The sequence below is a fragment of the Opisthocomus hoazin genome, chromosome 5, assembly GCF_030867145.1.
Source record: "Opisthocomus hoazin isolate bOpiHoa1 chromosome 5, bOpiHoa1.hap1, whole genome shotgun sequence".
Lineage (NCBI taxonomy): Eukaryota > Metazoa > Chordata > Aves > Opisthocomiformes > Opisthocomidae > Opisthocomus > Opisthocomus hoazin.
Window position 1 is genome coordinate 71,308,621 of NC_134418.1, and position 18,154 is coordinate 71,326,774.

The 18,154-nt window shown below is 37.5% G+C and overlaps 1 protein-coding gene across 1 annotated transcript in view; it reads right to left on the minus strand.

Moving 5' to 3' along the window:
* The window catches only part of SPOCK3 (SPARC (osteonectin), cwcv and kazal like domains proteoglycan 3), a 232,908-nt gene that overhangs the window by 75,556 nt on the left and 139,198 nt on the right, over positions 1–18,154 (minus strand). Inside the window, exon 5 of the mRNA XM_075421673.1 lies at positions 14,582–14,708. Within this exon, the coding sequence (XP_075277788.1) occupies positions 14,582–14,708 (127 nt within the window). The remainder of the gene's footprint in view (positions 1–14,581; positions 14,709–18,154) is intronic.

The following is an 18,154-nucleotide window of genomic DNA, read 5'->3' on the forward strand; positions in this document are numbered from 1 at the left end:
AACTTCATTTCATGCTATTTTGCTTATCCACATTCCCCATTTTCTCACTTTATCCCTATTTTACAAAGCTTATGTACATTCCCCTGCTCAAAATTTGCTCTTACGGTATTTTGTGCAACTTGCTGTATGAAACGCTGGCCTCAGATTTGAGTCTCTGAAAATAAAATACGTAAGAAACCACAATATGCTTTAACTGGGTTGGTGATTCCTGGGACCAATCATGGGGGCGGGGTGAGCAGAGTGAGTGTTGCTCAGGTTATCTTCCAGGTCCATTACCTGACAAGGAACACAGAAGAGAGGTAAAGGACTACTTGACACAAGGGGCTGATCCCAGGCAATGGCTGGTACCACTTCGTTGTGCCGCACTGTCACTTTAGGTTGGCTTAAAATGGAGGTCAAAATCTGGCCAGAGTTAGTGACGTTAATGTGGTAAACCTAATTTTGAAATGATTATGCCATTTTATAACTCTTTATAAAAAGCAGCCAAGAAGGCATAAGCAGTTGCAATACAGGTTTTCAAACTAAAACCAGCTAAACATAATGCCAAGATACCACATTTTCAACTAATTCAGACTTTAGAAATTAAAAATTAATGTGCAAATTTACCTATGAAGTGTCATCTAGATCTACAGATGTATTTTTGTCCCGTCAGTAACCTGTTAATCATGTGCATTACCCACCTAAACAATACGAGTTTGTGTAAAAAGCTTCTCAGCAAATAAGTACTACTATTTAAAATGAAAACAACATTTAAAAAATATTAACCATGAAGACATGCAACTAGCATTTTGACCAGAGAACAAAAGGAAATGTGCCTATTGATCCAAGCCATCTCAGCAAAGAAAATCTTTTGGGGTTGAAAGAGAACTGATGATACATTGTTTATGAAGCTATGAACTAGAGAAAGCAATTTACATGACAAAATAAAAATCTGTATGCACAGCTTTCTTCCTGTTCACCTTTATAGCTTTTGTCTGTTGTCTTCAGCACCCTGCAGCACAGTGGCATAAAAAGAAAAGCCTGACATCAGGTCAATCAGCTATTCAATCTTTTTCGGACACCCTAGAACACATACTAAGTCACAAAAAAATGCAGATGGATGCCTACTGGGATTATTTAAATTAGGCACCTACCCATCTTTGCTTTCATACTTGGAGGTTTTCAGAGACACGTCATGCTTAGAAGCACCCTTCTAAGTACCTATCCGCTTTTTAAATCAGCCATCTGAATTTATAGGCACCTGCTCAGTTTGGTAAATATATACCTCACCATCATCTTCTATACATTTTGCAAACAGACGAACTAATGTTTTATACTAGCAAATAAGAATGTAAACCTTAATCAATGCTAAACGACAAAATCCTGTGATATCCCTACTTCAAACATGCTATTTCCAGTAAATTAAAAATTATTAATAATAATGCTTTTAGTCATGTTTTTGTGTAAAAAAAGTAATATATTACCTCATATCCAAATTAATATTTCAATATTCCTTGAAGACAATAAATGCTGTAAAAAACAAGATATTTCAAATATAAAAAAATATTAAAAATTATTTAGAGAGTGTTTAAAAAAAACCTGATTAACAAAAGGGGTAAAAATATATAACCATATTACTTTATCTATATTATTCCTTCTTGCAATCTTAGCTTATTCCAAAATTACAAACACTGATGCAGTTCGAAAACACATGGACAGCTTCTTGTAAGCATGTTTAACATAAAAAAATTTCTCTGACATATACACGCATATACTTAAGTCTGTAAATTCCAGCTCTTTTTCAGAGGTCTCGCCCATACAGTCCAAATTTCAACACTTCATCAGGCTCCTAGTTTGAAACTATCGTTTTTAGCAGACCCAAGCTATGGATGCACAGAATGTCACTCAACACTGTATGTACATGAGGTCCTTGGTGTACCTCACTCCTGGCATTCAAAGTTTTGTCACTTGGAGAAAATTTCTTGAGACACAGAAAATGAAATATTGCTCAGACAAAACTAAGTTTACTTTTTTCAAGTTCCCACTTCAAACTTGAAAATCAATATCCAAACAAAAATTTAAAGTGTGAGCAAAACCATTTAATTCTCCTAAACTACCATCTTAATAACGGCTGACTATTTTGGTTCAAGATCAGCCAAAAAAAAGACCCTTCACTGCTTTTCAGCTGACATGCAAATTTCTGAGTAACGGCAATAGTAAAATAAAAGTCATGGCAAAGCGATAATGCTTCATAGTAAGACACAAATGGCTTGTAAAAGCATGGTATTTTTTGTTAAAAGAATCTGCTTATTAACATGCATTATCACTGTATTTTTAATGTGATATGGCTTCCTAAGGCATGCTGGCTGATTGCATTACTAATTAAACAAGTTCAATTTATCTAATTATATCTAAGCTGAAATATTTATAAAGTTATATGTGAGCTAAAATAGCATCTAAAGGGCGTGCTCATTAGTCTTCAATTACAGGAAAAATAATGAAAGTAATAAAAGTACCGTGCACAGACCTAGCTAGTCCACGCTGGGTTATCCCATCCAAGTTATTAAGATGTTTAAAATATACTGTGTCAACTGGGGGGAAAAAACAGAAAGCAAAAACAGAAATTCTGTATAATTACTTACATTTAGGTGAAACCTTCATCAGTGCACTACAGAATCACCACCCGGATCAGAAGTTCGACACACCTAGATACTCTCAGTTTTCTTACCATCACATTGCCTCTACAGCTCTCTACTCCGTTTTTTCACCCACCTAAAAAATGTATGCTAAAATTCACTTGAACTCAAAGCACTAGATTTTATTTACCAAACAGTCCAAAAATAGAAGGCTACATGTGCTATCAGTGAAGGAAATGTTTATGAAATTCCATGTTCATAATGTTTTCACCCTGTCAGGGAAGAAACATGATGTTGTGCAAGTGGGAGTTCATATTCCAAAGCATGGCTAGTTTTCCCTAGATTGCATATACCTCTTCTTGAACTTAGAGATATATCTTGTGTAGAGACACACAGAACTGTGCCTAAATCTTTCTACTTTTTGCTGTTCGTACTTGATTTCTAAAATATACAAAAGATTTCCTTGTTCCATGTCAAAAACATATGGATTAAAATCAGGACTACATAAAGCTAAGTCTTCATATGTCACGCTCCGAATGAATAGCTAGAGCTACACAAACTCTTATTTTTCTCTTCCAGGAAGTCTCATGGTGGCCTACAACGTCCTATTTTTTTTTCTGAAACTTTGCCATGATGCAGAGGACCTACCTCTGATACTCAGTCATATTTTTCAGATCCCCATCTCTCTCTCAGTTCTTCTCAATATCCACATCTGTTCTTCCAGGACTTACTTTACTTTCATACTTGTTTTCTCTCTTACTTGAGATCTCATCTAACAGTACATCTGTTTAAGAAATACTTGGTTTCACTTTGATCTCAAGATTAATGCAGAAAAACAAGCAAGCAGAGCAAGTAGCAATGTTTTAACTTGTGGAAGAAAGATCTATCATTATTCACTTCTTGTAAATTTAGCAGAAAGCAGACAGCTTAAAGTCACTGGACATGTAAATAAACAGGTTGGACAGTTCTCTTTGCCAGAAATGACTGAAGTTGGGACAGATGACAACCACACCCCTGAAGAAAACTGATTGTACTGGGTCTGCGTGGCAAGGTTTTGGTCGCAGGTGGGCTACAGGGGTGGCTTCTGTGAGAAGCTGCCAGAAGCTTCCCTCAGATCCCACAGACCAATGCCAGTTGGCTCCAAGACAGACCTGCCGCTGGCCAAGGCTGAGCCCATGAGCAACAGTGGCAGCACCTCTTGGATAACAGATTTAAGAAGGAAAAAAAAAAAAACACCCTGTGGCCAGAGGGAGGAGTGAACAATGTGAGAGAGACAACTCTGCAGACACCGAGGTTGGTGAAGAAGGAGGGGCAGGAGGTGCTCCAGGCGCCGGAGCAGAGATTCCTCTGCAGCCTATGGAGCAGATCATGGTGAGGCAGGCTGTGCCCCTGCAGCCCATGAAAGTCCATGGTGGAGCAGATCTCCACCTGCAGCCCATGGAAGGGACCCCTACCTCAGAGCAGGTGAATGCACCTGAAGGAGGCTGTGACTCTGTGGGGAGCCTGTGCTGGAGTAGGCTCCCACCAGGACCTGCGGACCCATGGAGAGAGGAGCTCACGCCGGAGCAGGTTTGGTGGCAGGGCTTGTGACCCTGTGGGGGACCCACAGTGAAGCAGCCTGTTCCCGAAGGACTGCACCCCGTGGAAGGGACCCACGCTGGAGCGGTTCATGAAGAACTGTCTCCCACGGGATGGACCCCAGACTGGAGCAGGGGCAGAGTGTGAGGAGTCTCCCTCCCCCTGAGGAGGAAGGAGCAGCAGAGACAGCGTGTGATTGACTGACCACAGCCCCCATTCCCTGTCCCCCTGCGCTGCTGAGCTGAGGAGGAGGTAGAGAAAATCAGGATTGAAGCTGAGCCCGGGAAGAAGGGAGGGATGGGGGAAAGGTGTTTTAAGATTTGATTTTATTTCTCATTACCCTATTCCTATGTAATTGGTGATAAATTACACTAACTCCCCCAAGTTGAACCTGTTTTGCCCACGACAGTAATTGGTGAGTGATCTCTCCTCGTGCTAATCTCAACCCACAAGCCTTTCATTATACTTTCTCTCCCCTGTCCAGGTGAGGAGGGGAGTGACAGAGCAGCTTTGGTGGGCACCTGGCCTCCAGCCAGGTTAAACCACAACACAGATGAAATCAGAAAGGCGGCAGGTTTCCTGGAGGACTCCATATTCTCAGGAGAACCTAAAGGATTTTGTCTCAGAGCTGGCTAAGACATTTTGAACATTTCTGAATACAAATTATTAATTTCTTCAAGGTTTCTTCGTCTTTGGGTTTGCTCCCTGCCCCCCCGAGGGAGGGTGGCAGGGGTGTACTAACGCTTCAAAGAGTCCTGAAGTGAACAGGAACTTCACAGCAAGACCCAGTGTTGTGAAATTCCCACAACCCAGAAACTTCTGGATGTGTGTTTCCATATGTGCCTTTGAATATTTTAATGTGATATGATTTTGGGAGGGAAATGAATGTGGTTACCAGGCATCCTATTGGAAAACCTGAATCCCAGACAGTGTTCTGTGGTTCGACTGAAGAACTGTATTATTTTACAGCCATAAACTTAATATGCCCGAGCTGGGATAACATGTATTTGTTTAATATCACAACGTTAAATGCTAAATGTGTCTTATTGAAGGTCATTAAATAAGATTAGTATTCATGTAACAGAAGACTACACAAACATCATCCCCCTTTCAATAATAATTGTAGAAATCTAAATTACAGATGTATTCTAAGAAGAGAAATTGAAAGTATAGAAAAAATATTATACTGGCATTAAAGCATCAGAAATACTGAATTCCTGAACATATATTCAAACAATCCTGATATGTCTGAATTTGTTTTCAGTGAAATACACAGTACTTGGTTCATGTTTACAATTATTTCAGTGAGCTTTTCAAAATTACAAACAAAAAAAAGAGCAAAAAGAGTGAGACTTGAAGACGATTTAGTGTTACAGATATTTTAGCTCATTGACATCTGCTAAATTACTAGCACTGTAGCTTTTCTTTTTCTCTGGGACAGCATAACTACCTTATAGCACTGCTGGTCTAAATTTCTGTTATGGTGTCTGATGTTACCACTCAAAACTTCACAGTATTTCAGTTTCTTGCTAAGTGTGTGACCTACCTCAACAGTATGTAAGAATATCTTTTTTAGAAGTTAAACTCTTTGTTCAATTACTAAATTTAATTGCAAGTTCTAAAAAATTTTAACTTAAATTGATTACATTTTTTCTAGTAATTTTTATTCCACTTGCAGTTCTGTAGCTGTTATGTTAATGGCTAATCAAAATGGCTAAGTAATGTTAAATACATCTTATTTTGTGCCTGCTACATCTATGTTGTTCAAAACTCCTTTTTAAAAGGAAAATTGAATTAATTTTGAAGAAAATTAAAGATGCAAAAAAAGGGAAAGAAATTAGAACCAATATACATTCATTGTAACTGTCCATAACACATGGTGCCTGGAACAAGCTCTGTTTTATAGCAACGAAATGATCCATAGATTCATATAGTGTCCATAAGCTGGACATGAGCCACCAACGTGCACTTGCAGCCCAGAAGGCCAACCATACCCTGGGCTGCATCAAGAGAAGCGTGGCCAGCAGGGCAAGGGAGGGGATTCTGCCCCGCTGCTCTGCTCTGGTGAGACCCCACCTGCAGTCCTGCGTCCAGCTCTGGAGCCCCCAGCACAAGAAGGACATGGAGCTGTTGGAACGGGTCCACAGGAGGCCACAAAAATAATCAGAGTGCTGAAGCACCTCTCCTATGAGGAACAGCTGAGAGAGTTGAGGCTGTTCAGCCTGGAACAGAGAAGGCTCCAGGGAGACCTTATTGCAGCCTTTCAGTACTTCAAGAAAGTCTATAGGAAAGATGGGGACAGGCATCTTAACAGGGCCTGTTGCGATAGGACAACAGGCAATTGCTTTAAACTAAGAGAGGGTAGATTTAGACTGGATATAAGGAAGAAATTTTTTGCAGTGAGGGTGGTAAAACACTGGAACAGGTTGCCCAGAGTTGCCCACCCCTGGAAACATTCAAGGTCAGGTTGGACAGGGCTCTGAGCAGCCTGGTCTAGTTGAAGATGTCCCTGTTCACTGCAGGGAGGTTGGACTAGATGACATCTAAACGTCCCTTCTAACCCAAAGCATTCTGTGATTCTATGATTCACTGCTACTTCATATGCATATAATTGCACTGTGACTAAGAGGAAACCTTGACTTTCAAGGAAAAAAATACCACGGTCCCATGGTTCAGTGCAGTGGGAAGTGATGTCTGGTTTAAATGTGCATGTAAAAACAAATGGTGCATCAGAATTAAAAGAAAATAACACAGGGAAAAAAAAAGATAGCAGGCATTTCAGTTATATTTTTGGCGCTTTTTGTTTTTTAAGGTACCATTGTGTAGCTGCATATTTTATCCTACAGGATAAATTTAGGAAAATGATCCCTTTTAAGGACCTAAGCTTACTGACTTCCATGGCACACTGGTGATAGGGAGAAAGAGAGAAATTGCTTTCTGAACAAAAAAAAAAATCATCCCACTAATATTTATAGCAAAATGAGGAAGAAAATGCAACAGCAAACACTTTCCATTTCCTCACATATTTGGAGGGCCACTATGTGTACAAGGACAATTTAGGCAGCCATGGCTCTCCCTTGCCCCTGGGACACAGGAAGGAATGTTCCAACGAGAATGGAATGGCTTACCCGGGCTGTCAGAGACACAAGAAACGCCACACACCACTAAACTACTTCTTTACTAACAAGTGCCTACATGAATTTTCCATACTATCTCCTACATTGGCACACTCTTTGAGGTCTTCTTTCAGAGAATTCTTACTACAATACTTGAATGTTTTCACTGGGCCAAGACCTGAGCCAGTTTTCTTGTTTGCCATTTCCACTTTCAACCTCATCTTCTTCAAACCCATTCTTATCACAGGTTGTCTGCTATTAATGCTCAAAATTTTTTCCCTAGATTGACTTCATCTCGTTTCATGCCTACTGTCTTTAACCGCTCTCTCTCTTCTTTTATAAGAAGGTTCTTTTCTATTTTTTTTTAAATGCCCGAACAAAAGCCTCTCAAGATCATAAAGATTCTATTATCCCTCCTAACACCTCTCAATTACGAACTTCTTTATCCTCCATTGCACTGAAACCATGCTCACTAATGAGCTTCTGCTTGATAAATCTGAGACAATCTTCTCTTCAGATCCCCTTCTTGCAAGGGACACAGCTCATCACTATCCTCTCTACTGATTTCTCAGGTGTCTTAACGTTTCAAATGACTACACAAATTTAAGAACATTATTTAGCGTTTCCTAATGCTCCAGACCCATCTTTCTATTCTTTTCTTTTCTGCTCCTCACCATCAGTCCACAAGCATAACTATGCCAGTGACAGCTGCATTTCTGCCTGTGTATGATGTGGATACATTCTCCCGGAAAAGAATTCTTGCGCCAGAATGATTCTGATTACTTTAGCTGTAATTCTAGTTACAGTATTTTTGAATACTATTTTCAAAAGATTAACTTCTGCTGGTTAAATCTACCATCCAGGGAAAAGACTGTTCTCCAGATCCATATGGACGTCTCTAATGCAACTTAAGGTTTTATGAAATCTGAATCTTTAACTACCTTCTCAGCTTCACTTTAAGCAATCTGATTTTTCTTGTTTTACTGGCTGTCCTGTTTGACAGCTAACATACAAATTTAGATTTTCAAGAATCGGTTCTGAATCCGAGTCCTTTCTACATTCATTATTTTGTATCAGTATACTGCTGTTGTGATGTGAGAGCTATTTAATAGGCACTGACACTGTTCCACTTTCCCCTGTTTGTCCTATTCTTTTATTGGTTTGTCCTTCCAGCCTAGACTGTCTCCATTCTAGAGAAAACTTAATACTATCTTAAAAAGCAATGTCAAGACATTACATAGATGAATGCTTAAGAAAATATCTTCCGGTCCATAGGCAGCATTTTTTAATTTCTTATTGAAGTATTAAAGTTTATGTAAATTTTAATGTAAATCCAACATATAATTTTATATTAAACAAAAGTAGTATTCTGCAAATGAAAAAGGGAACCAAATTCAATTCTTGCTAGTATAAATATGTCATCCTAGTTTAAGAAATACTGAGGTTTTCAGAATTTCAAAACATTGAAGGTTCTATGAAGTACTTTGTCATCTAAGCTACCATCTCCATTCTCCACAGCTTTAGCAGCTATTTATTTTGCATGCAGTTGATAAGAAGAGATCAGTTATATATAATCTGGAATTTTTAGTGCATCAGCCTATTTGGAAAACCGGATTAAGTGAGTCACCCTTCTGACATTTCTCTTTTTTTTTTTTTTTTTAAATACCACACCCTATCAATTTAAAGGTTCCAGATAAAATTTCAGACATTACTGGAAAAATCCATTTATAGCAGAAGCTGGAAAACCAGACAATCTCATTTCCTGATTTTTCATTATTAGCCTTTTTCAAGCATTTAAACAATAAACAAGGAGTTTCCAGTATTTCTGTAAAGACCAGGTTATCCTGATAAACTATACTCCATGGATCAATCAAGCAAGATACATTTTATCTCACTGACTACTGGTCTCATTCAAGAAAGGTTTGATACCTTTTTTTTTGCTTGGGTCTCTTAGCAGGGTGGGGGGCATGGGCGAGCGAAAGGAGGGCTGATCATGGCTTGTTTGGGTGTTTGTTTCATTTTTTTCATTTGCCAACAATCTTATTTGCCAGCATACCTCAGCCAAAAGCCCTTCATTGTAACAGTCCAATGTAGATTTGGTCTGCAGGCAGCTTTAAAGTTATCCACTTGAGCAGGGTGATTTTGGCTGGGTCTTGCTTGGGAACTGGATAGATACACAAGTCTTAATTTTGAGAGGCCCCTTTTGACAAAATCTGCTTCTATGAGAAAAACGAACTGGTGCTGGCAGAGCACTTGGAAGATGCTGCTTGTTTCAGCTGCAAAAATATGGACCAGCACGCTGTCAAATAATTTATTTCAGAGAGATTACATTATTTTATTACTAAAGATGGCAGGCAATGATTTAACATTATTATTTTTGGCTACGTTTCAATTGATAGTTACATCTACAGCAGATTGCTTAGTAACAATTCAGATAAAAAATGAAGGCATGGTGGATTAGCCCAATTTAAAAAGTAAGACTGGCATACATTGAATCAGGTTTGTGAAAATTACTTTCATTTATTACTATAAAATAGTTATATATTTTGTAATAGTAAATCTATTTCTAGCACTCTTTTCCAAAGCAGGAAGGAACTGTCAATTTCTCAGGCATGAGACCTAAAAACTCACATTAAGCTAACAAATAAGCTTAAATAAATTTAACTTTTATAATAGGACAATGTTTATAAAAACATCAAAGATTAAAAATGTTGATATTTTTTATGCTTCGTTTAAACTAACTGTCTTATACCAAACATACTGCTAAAGAGATGCAGATTATTACATAAGTCTTAAAAACACCTGATATTAATAAAGGCAGCAATAATTTTAAAAAGAAAAATGTTAAATAGGAATTCAGGTTCTTGTAAAATTCTAAACAAAATTTGGATAGAGTAAGCAACCAATACCAAACTCCCTTCCGCACACACAGTGTGACTTTGTCCACTGGCTGTCACCCTTCTGACGAGAAAGGAATCATAATTTGGGAGACTGAAGAAAGTATTTGAATATTAAAAAAATCTAAATCCACATACTTCTCTATCCATAAAGTATATCAAGAATTCACGTCCTCCTTTCCGAATGTTTGCAGCTCTATACCTTTCCCATCTTAGTCTGAGAAGCTAGTTTAGACCCATTATTTTTGCAAAACATGATTTTTATTGCTATTTAATACTTATAGGGATGTCACCAATCACATTAAGTTTTCATAGGTAGGAGAAAAAATATTTCACAAAAAATTCGCTGTCAACATGAAACCGACTTGAGCAAATTGCTTCTAACAATAAAACTGATCTAAGGCTCGCTGCCAAGATGATTCTGGAATACAATCATGGGGCAATGGGCACATTCTAAAGACTAATTTATTTCTGTGGCATTTTCCTTTCAAAATACTCAAAGCACTGCTCATTGATCTTATTTAAGGTTAGAGTTTGTTATAGCGGCACTACTGGTTGACCACATACACCATAAGAGAGGAAACTTCAGCCTATTATACCAAATACCAGAGCTGTATTTAAAATATGCAAAAACCACTCAGAAGAAAAATCATCTGACCTGTAACCATGTTTTTTTCCTTGTGGCCATTTTTCAGAAGGCCCAGTTATAATATAGTACAACACGGGAGAATTGCTCCAACAGAAGCATCCAAGCCTGAGCATCCTGGGAGGTTGTGGAGTCTCCTTCTCTGGAGATATTCAAGACCCGCCTGGACAAGGTCCTGTGCAGCCTGCTGTAGGTGACCCTGCTTCGACAGGTGGGTTGGACTAGATGACCCACAGAGGTCCCTTCCAACCCCGAACATTCTGTGAGTCTGTGATTCTGCAATCATCATCTCGCCCTCAGTTACACCAGTGTTACCATACAGGTGCAGGACAGCAGTGAGCTGCTTCCCTGGGTAAGACAACAGCAAGAGGTGGATTGCTGCCACAAAAACATCCCTCCAGAGCTGCACTCCATGTGCTTTTTAGTTCCCTATTAATCCTAGGAAAGATGAAGCTAGAAACAGGCTGCAAAAGCTGTCCTGGCAGCAGCCATGTTTTTCCTGAAGAGCAGATGGGGTGCCAGATATATGGGGGTACCAAAGCCCTATGCTACAGCATGGCTTGAGAATTCCTAGAGTTAAAATCAATAATGCACTTTCAAGTGCCAAAGTTTAGAGAAATCCAGGAAGTAAAACTAGTCTAATGAAGTGTAAAACACATGCAGTATTATTTAAAGGCTATTAACCAAAAGTTGTAACACCACCCTGGTATGGAAACAGCAGGATCTCTTTATACTGAATTTCTTCTCACACAATAATTAAAGTTCACTTTGACTACTCAACATCTCAGCATCTAATATTTTTATTTCAACATTCTTGTAATGCTAATAATGAGTATCTTATACCTGCTACTTTCCCTTTACACTGACTGCATGCGACTAATTGTGGGCTGAGAGCACAGTAAACCTAACCTGGCCTGCCAAAGTGAATGGGAAACAAAACATCCTTACCTGACTCTGGCTAAGCTCAATTCAGAAGTTAACCTTTCTACATTGTGTACCCGTAATATCATCTTTTTTTTTTCCCTAGAGCAAAAAATACATGAAACATCTACAGTTACATAATTTAATACAAACATTTGCACAGGCTTGGCCTGAAAAGGGAAGGCATATTCCCAAAGTAGTGTCCGTCCAATAACTGCCAGCTGCCTGGCTGTGTTCTACAATACTATTACTATTTACTGACTTATTTTCAGAAAACTTCTTCTACAATTTGCCACAGTCATTGACAAATGCATTCTAAACACAAGAAAACTGCTATATAAACTCCTACTGGAGCTTGATGACACAATGAAACTAAATGTTGCCTGGAGTAAAGGAACACAAATACTCATCTTTATGTCAATTTTTAAAACGACTGCTCCTGAAATAACCTTGCAAGGACCACTGTTTTGATGCAACTGCACTGTAGAATATGAAACTAAAGCATCACTGAAAAGAAATACAAATAAGTATTTATAGGCTAATACAGATCTTCTGTGGTCATCAATTTTTTTCCATAAATTTAGATTTGAAATCTACCATTACGAGGCAGTGGAAGACAAAAGGAAAACCCTGCGAAGCTCATTACTTCTGCAATATATGCATGCAAGGGACATAGAGGTTGGTTAATCTGTACTACTGCACTGACTGCAGCTCTGATAACGCAATGGAATGGAAGTAGAGTGTATCTACTTAATCCACTCATTTCTCATCATTCTGTCTGAGAAGTACGCCCTCATCTTTGACACACAGACTGATGAAAAAATATCTGCATCTCATCACTATTTACAGACTTCTGTACATCTACTTCAGACCAGATCATGAGAGGCCATAAGGGTCACTTTTGCCTATAGGGCTATTTAGAACACCCCATTCCTATATGATAAAATCAGAAATAAGCACAGAGGTTAAAACTGGCTGTGACATTTATATTGGATTAGGAAGAACACAGGGAGAGATTATAATGGATAGAGTATTTAAAACAAAAAGTTGCTCATTCAGTCTTACCGATATCAATTTACCTACCTTGTCCACTCAAATTGCAATATCATAGAGACTATTGTCTTTTGTATCTCTGTGCAAGCTAGGCTTCTGATTTAAATACCAACTGAAGCTTCACATGGCACAGGAAATGAACTGCTAAATGACAGTATCGTCCAATATCTAGCAAGACAAAAACCCATTTCAAGCTCTTGATAAAACACAGACAGGAGATTACTGTGAATGAAAATAAGAATAATATCAAATTCCTAAATTAAAGCTTTTAAGTCATACCATCACTGGTAAGGAACTATTTTTCTCCTAAGCCAGAGAGTCCAAAATTCATAAGAGAGAGAATTTTTTAACCTTTTTTTTTAAAAGGAAAATTAAGGTTCTTGACCAGTTCCCTAAAACTAAATATTTAGTTTGTAAGAAAAACATTTTCTAATATAAGATCTAGGATAAAAGCATAAGAATTGTCAAGGCTGAGGAAGCACTAGTTATATTCTGATGTTTTTATTTTTTGAAGAAGAAAACGTTCTTAGAGAGGATACTTAGTGTTCAATCCAATAGCCAGTCAATCCTGGAAACTAACCCTTTTTTGCAAAATGCAGACATAGTTTGTGATTGCAGTAAAAAAAACAAAAGAAAAATCAGTACAGCAAATACTGACCCTAAAATCTTTAAATACTGAGAAATATCCCCAAAAAATTTTGCTTAAAATGCTGTACGGAAATTTTTTCTTTGTAAAAGCTTCTCCATCTCTGTCAATTTAATCTAGAATGATCATTATTAGTATTATTACTACTACTACTATATTTGTCTTGCAGCACTAGATATTATCTACTACTAGAAACTTTTTGTTAGTGGAAGGAAATGGTGTCAGAATGAGAGCAGCTCCTCTTGCACTAATGAATTCCACGCTGTTTCTGAACAAAAATGGGTTCATTGAGAGCACACGTTTGTTTCTCCCAGAGAGGATTCAGTTGTTACTATTGGCGGAACATTCTTCCACTGAAAGTTTTAAGAGAGGATGCTAAACAAACTGGTTTGTTTTCAGCGTTTTGAAGTCCTTCAAACATCTCACAAGTTTCATCAGAGCACCGTACTAATGCAGTCTCACGGTTTCTGAACTTCAGCATGGGCAGCACAAAATCTTTTCTCCAAAACAGAATGGGTAAACTGACAGTAACACTTTTTTACTTACTATTCTGTCTCCAAATAGGCATGACAGAAAGGGCAGGATGGTTCAGGTATACAAAAAGAAGATATGATTATAATCTCAAAATACTTAAAATGCTGTTGCAAGATGGAAATTACTTTTTTTTTTTTTTTACATTTTTTATCTGGTTATGTCACATCCATGCCTAGGTGACTGGAATGTGAAGCCTCCCCTCAATGGTCAACTGGAAAATCTGACTTAACATCTTTATCCCACCCCAAACTGGGGACATGCAGCACTTTTTTCCTTAATCAAAACCCTGCCTTGGTGTCTGTCGCAGACAGACTTAAGGGGGACCTCCGTTCTATCATGGAGCACTCTCACACTGCTTCTTTGGGTATTACTGTGTCATGCTGTTTAGGATTTGCTACCATTTTCCTTTTTTGTCTTACGATATACTAGAATTGCTGTAGGTTGCAGTTTGTAATATATATTTTAGTCAAAACAAATAAATGTTGATTTGTGTTACAATACAGTATTTAATTTTCCAAGAGCTGGAATTGATTGGAACAATGAAAGAATAATTTAGTTCTTTATTTAATTCTTACCTGAGAAGAATATGTGTGACCATCTGATCCACAAACAGGATTGGTATAAACTACTGGACACTGCTTGCAGTTTGATGAAATGGGACCACCCCTCCACTGTTTATGGCCTAAACCAGCCTCTTTCATACTGTAAGTAAACAAAAAGTATGTAATTCTGATAAGCAGTAGTAAAAATAGAACATAGTCAGGGTATTTTAATGAGCCTTTACAAACAGTAAGCCATACATAATTTCAGGCATAAAATTTTCTTCTCAGTAAAGAGCTGCCACAGTCCTTGATACACACTCGCTCACCTTTATATGTTACTCACTGCAGTGATACCGCACGGAATTGATCTGCTTAAGTGTGTATGTGTATGCTTATACAAAGAGACACAGCTAGATGGACCATTTTAACCCAGAAAAAAGCTACACTGGGTCAGACTAAAAGTGTAAAATAAGTTACTGATGCTACATCAGAATACTCTCCTAGCCCTCAATAATTTGTGGCATCTGGTCATCCTCAGGCAAATATGTTTTCTCTCTATAGCTTTGAATTAAGTTTTATTCATGAATTTTTCCAATGGCTTTTTGCACCTATGAGAGCACTTCACAGCCACTGTATCCTGAAACAGCTGTTTTATGAGAGTTGCCCAATTCATAAACTGACCTATAATATGTTTTATATATTAATGGCTTCCACATAAATAAGAAAATAGAACAATAATGCATGATTTTTACACTGTGTTTTCTGCTTGGAATCTTAATGAGGAATCTAAAAATGATTACGCTTGGAATACAGTAATGACTTATCAGGCCACACTCAAGCAGTAAACGTTCAAACTTATAAAAAACAAATCAAATCATCTTTAATGCAGCAGAACTCTTTCAGCTTGGTTCACCAACCGATAATCAAGAACTATTTTGCTAATTATTCATGAATCACTGTTTAAGAAGAACTTGTCTGGAGTAATAAAAAGAAATGAAATTAGAGAAAATAAACTCCTCGTTCTCTGGTTTTATGATGTGCAAAATAAAAGGCTAAAAGCACACACCTAAGAGTAACCCGGTGATGACAAAAACCCAAGCCTCATTTCTCAGCTATGCTAATGTATTTAGGCTGTTCATAATTATAACTGTAAACGGGGTCTTCAAGAAGAAAAAAAAAACAAACAAAAAAATCATGTAAATTATAGAAGTTTACATTCAGATTATGTTGTGTGGCAAAATTTTGAACTGCACAGGTTTTTTACAGTGTAAACAGGAACCCGAAATTTTGTACACAGAAATTACATGTAGTACAACAAGCGAGAAAATAGCTGTACAGGAAGTTTTTTACATCCATCAGGTAGCAGTAAAAAGGAAACAACACAAACACACCATCCTAATTAATAATAAATAACAATCCTTTCTGCTGAGTTGCATCATTTGAAGACTGAGTACAAACCATTTCATTTCTATTATAGCAAAGAAAAGCTAAGTTGAACTGTATATTTGCTTATGCAGAATGTATGGTAATAATCTGACTACTGCTGCTCCTCTCACTTGACAGAGTTTTCCAATTATCCACATGAGCTCCAGCATAATTAGATTAATTAGATGGCTTCATCTTTCTCTTACTTCTTGTTACTTTTGTAGCTCACAATTCCAGAAGTGCCCCAGTAGCCTGAGGTTACTGACAGGACCAGAGTTCCAACTACCAACCTCATGCAATTTCTGTTTATCTGAGATGCAGTAACTTTAACACACTGCATAAATCAATTGTAAAAGTTCCAGACATCAGCAGGGAGAACCTCATCGATACCAGCAAAAAACAGAAATTGGAAGCAATATTTGTGAGACACACAGGGGTTGTTGGCTGTAGATGCTTAAAACATATCGAAGAAAAGACTAGTGATTACTGGGTTTTAGCATATCTACACCCTTGTACATGCTCTCAATGAAGTTTAAAGACAAAAGACGACAGAGGGGAGGAAAAGAAAAAAAAAAAAGGAAAAAAGCCCTTTCAGATGGAGGTAAATGGATAAGTAAAATCACCTAAAGGAAGGAAAAGAGAATGATGTGTCTCAGAAAGGACCACAAGTGGGGTGGACACCAGAACACGCTCAGGACACAGAAATCACAGGTCTGTGACAACCAGTGGGAGGCATGAAGAAAATGGGAAATCCTTGATGTAGTCAGATAGATTGCCTTCTCTCAACCAATCTCTACTTTGTTAGGGTTTTAAATGCAGCCTGTCCCAGGGTACTCATTTGGGGTGAAGAGAGTCGAGTTTCCTGTTATACACAGAACTCAGCTGAGACCTTCAGCAGATTGCTCCTCAAAATCTTGGTTTCTATAACTAGTAATAGTTTTCTACAAAACAGAAATACCTGTATCGTTCCAAACTTGGAATGGAAGGTATAATGATAAATAAACTATAAATAATGACACCTTGAAGGTATTTACCCAGAGATACCCAGTCATGGAAATGCTTTGGACGGACATGTGTTTCGAAGCTTTAGGACAATGATGGAGAAACTAGATTCTGTATTATCAGAGCTGCCGAACAGCTATTTTTTGATTGTCAGTCCCTGAGATGACAGGCAAACATGAAAAGACAATTAAAAACATTTTTAATATTAGTTACAGTAGATATGTGCATTTCATAAAATATATTAACAGTGTCTTTTACTTCTGTACTCAAACATTTCCTTTCACCATTATTTAACTGCATCAGATTTGTTTCTGTAGACTATTTCTTTGTCACCAGGTGTTGTGTTTATTTTTCTTAAAGCTAGGCAATGAGCGTACATACAAACTATTGACATGGAAATAACTGATAAACTACTGTGATGATATAAATCATCTTGAATTAAGGTCACTGATGTATGTGCACAACATCATGAAATAAGACAGACTGCCTAACTACAATATAATTCATTATCATTTGAGATATGCAGATAAAGCAATGTATTTTTACATTTTAGAATGTTAGAAAGGAAAACAAATAGTAAACAAAGAAATCAGTTACTTCACTATAAGAAATCACTTCTCTTTCTCTTCCTTGTATTTATTATTTTTCAATTTGATATGTAAGAAGAAAACCCAGATCACTGCAACTTGCAGTTACTAAAATTCTGCCATTTAACTTTGTGATTCCATTGCAATCACTATAAATCTTCTTCCTCTTGTTAGTATTTTGCCACAATAAATATATGATGCCATGTAAGAGTCAAGCTCTTCCACTGACAAATTTGACACTTCTAAATTTTCTGAAAGCGGCTTTTGGATCTGTCTAGTAATAAAATAACTATTACTGAATACACAAGCCTGGCCTTATCTGACACTGTTGACACCTAAAGGGTAAAATTAAATATATGGGTTTAATTTACCAGTAACGCTTGTGATTGCATTAATTTGCATACACCAAATTGTGCACATGCTTTTAGACTGCATATGCAACTGCATACCTAGAAACATAATTAGCCAATCTGCGCAATTACTCTAGCCTATGTAGCTGTTTGCATACATAAACTTACCTTCCTGTATACACAGTGATCACACCTGAAACTACTTTGACAATCCTTAATGCAACCCACTCAAAATTTAGCCA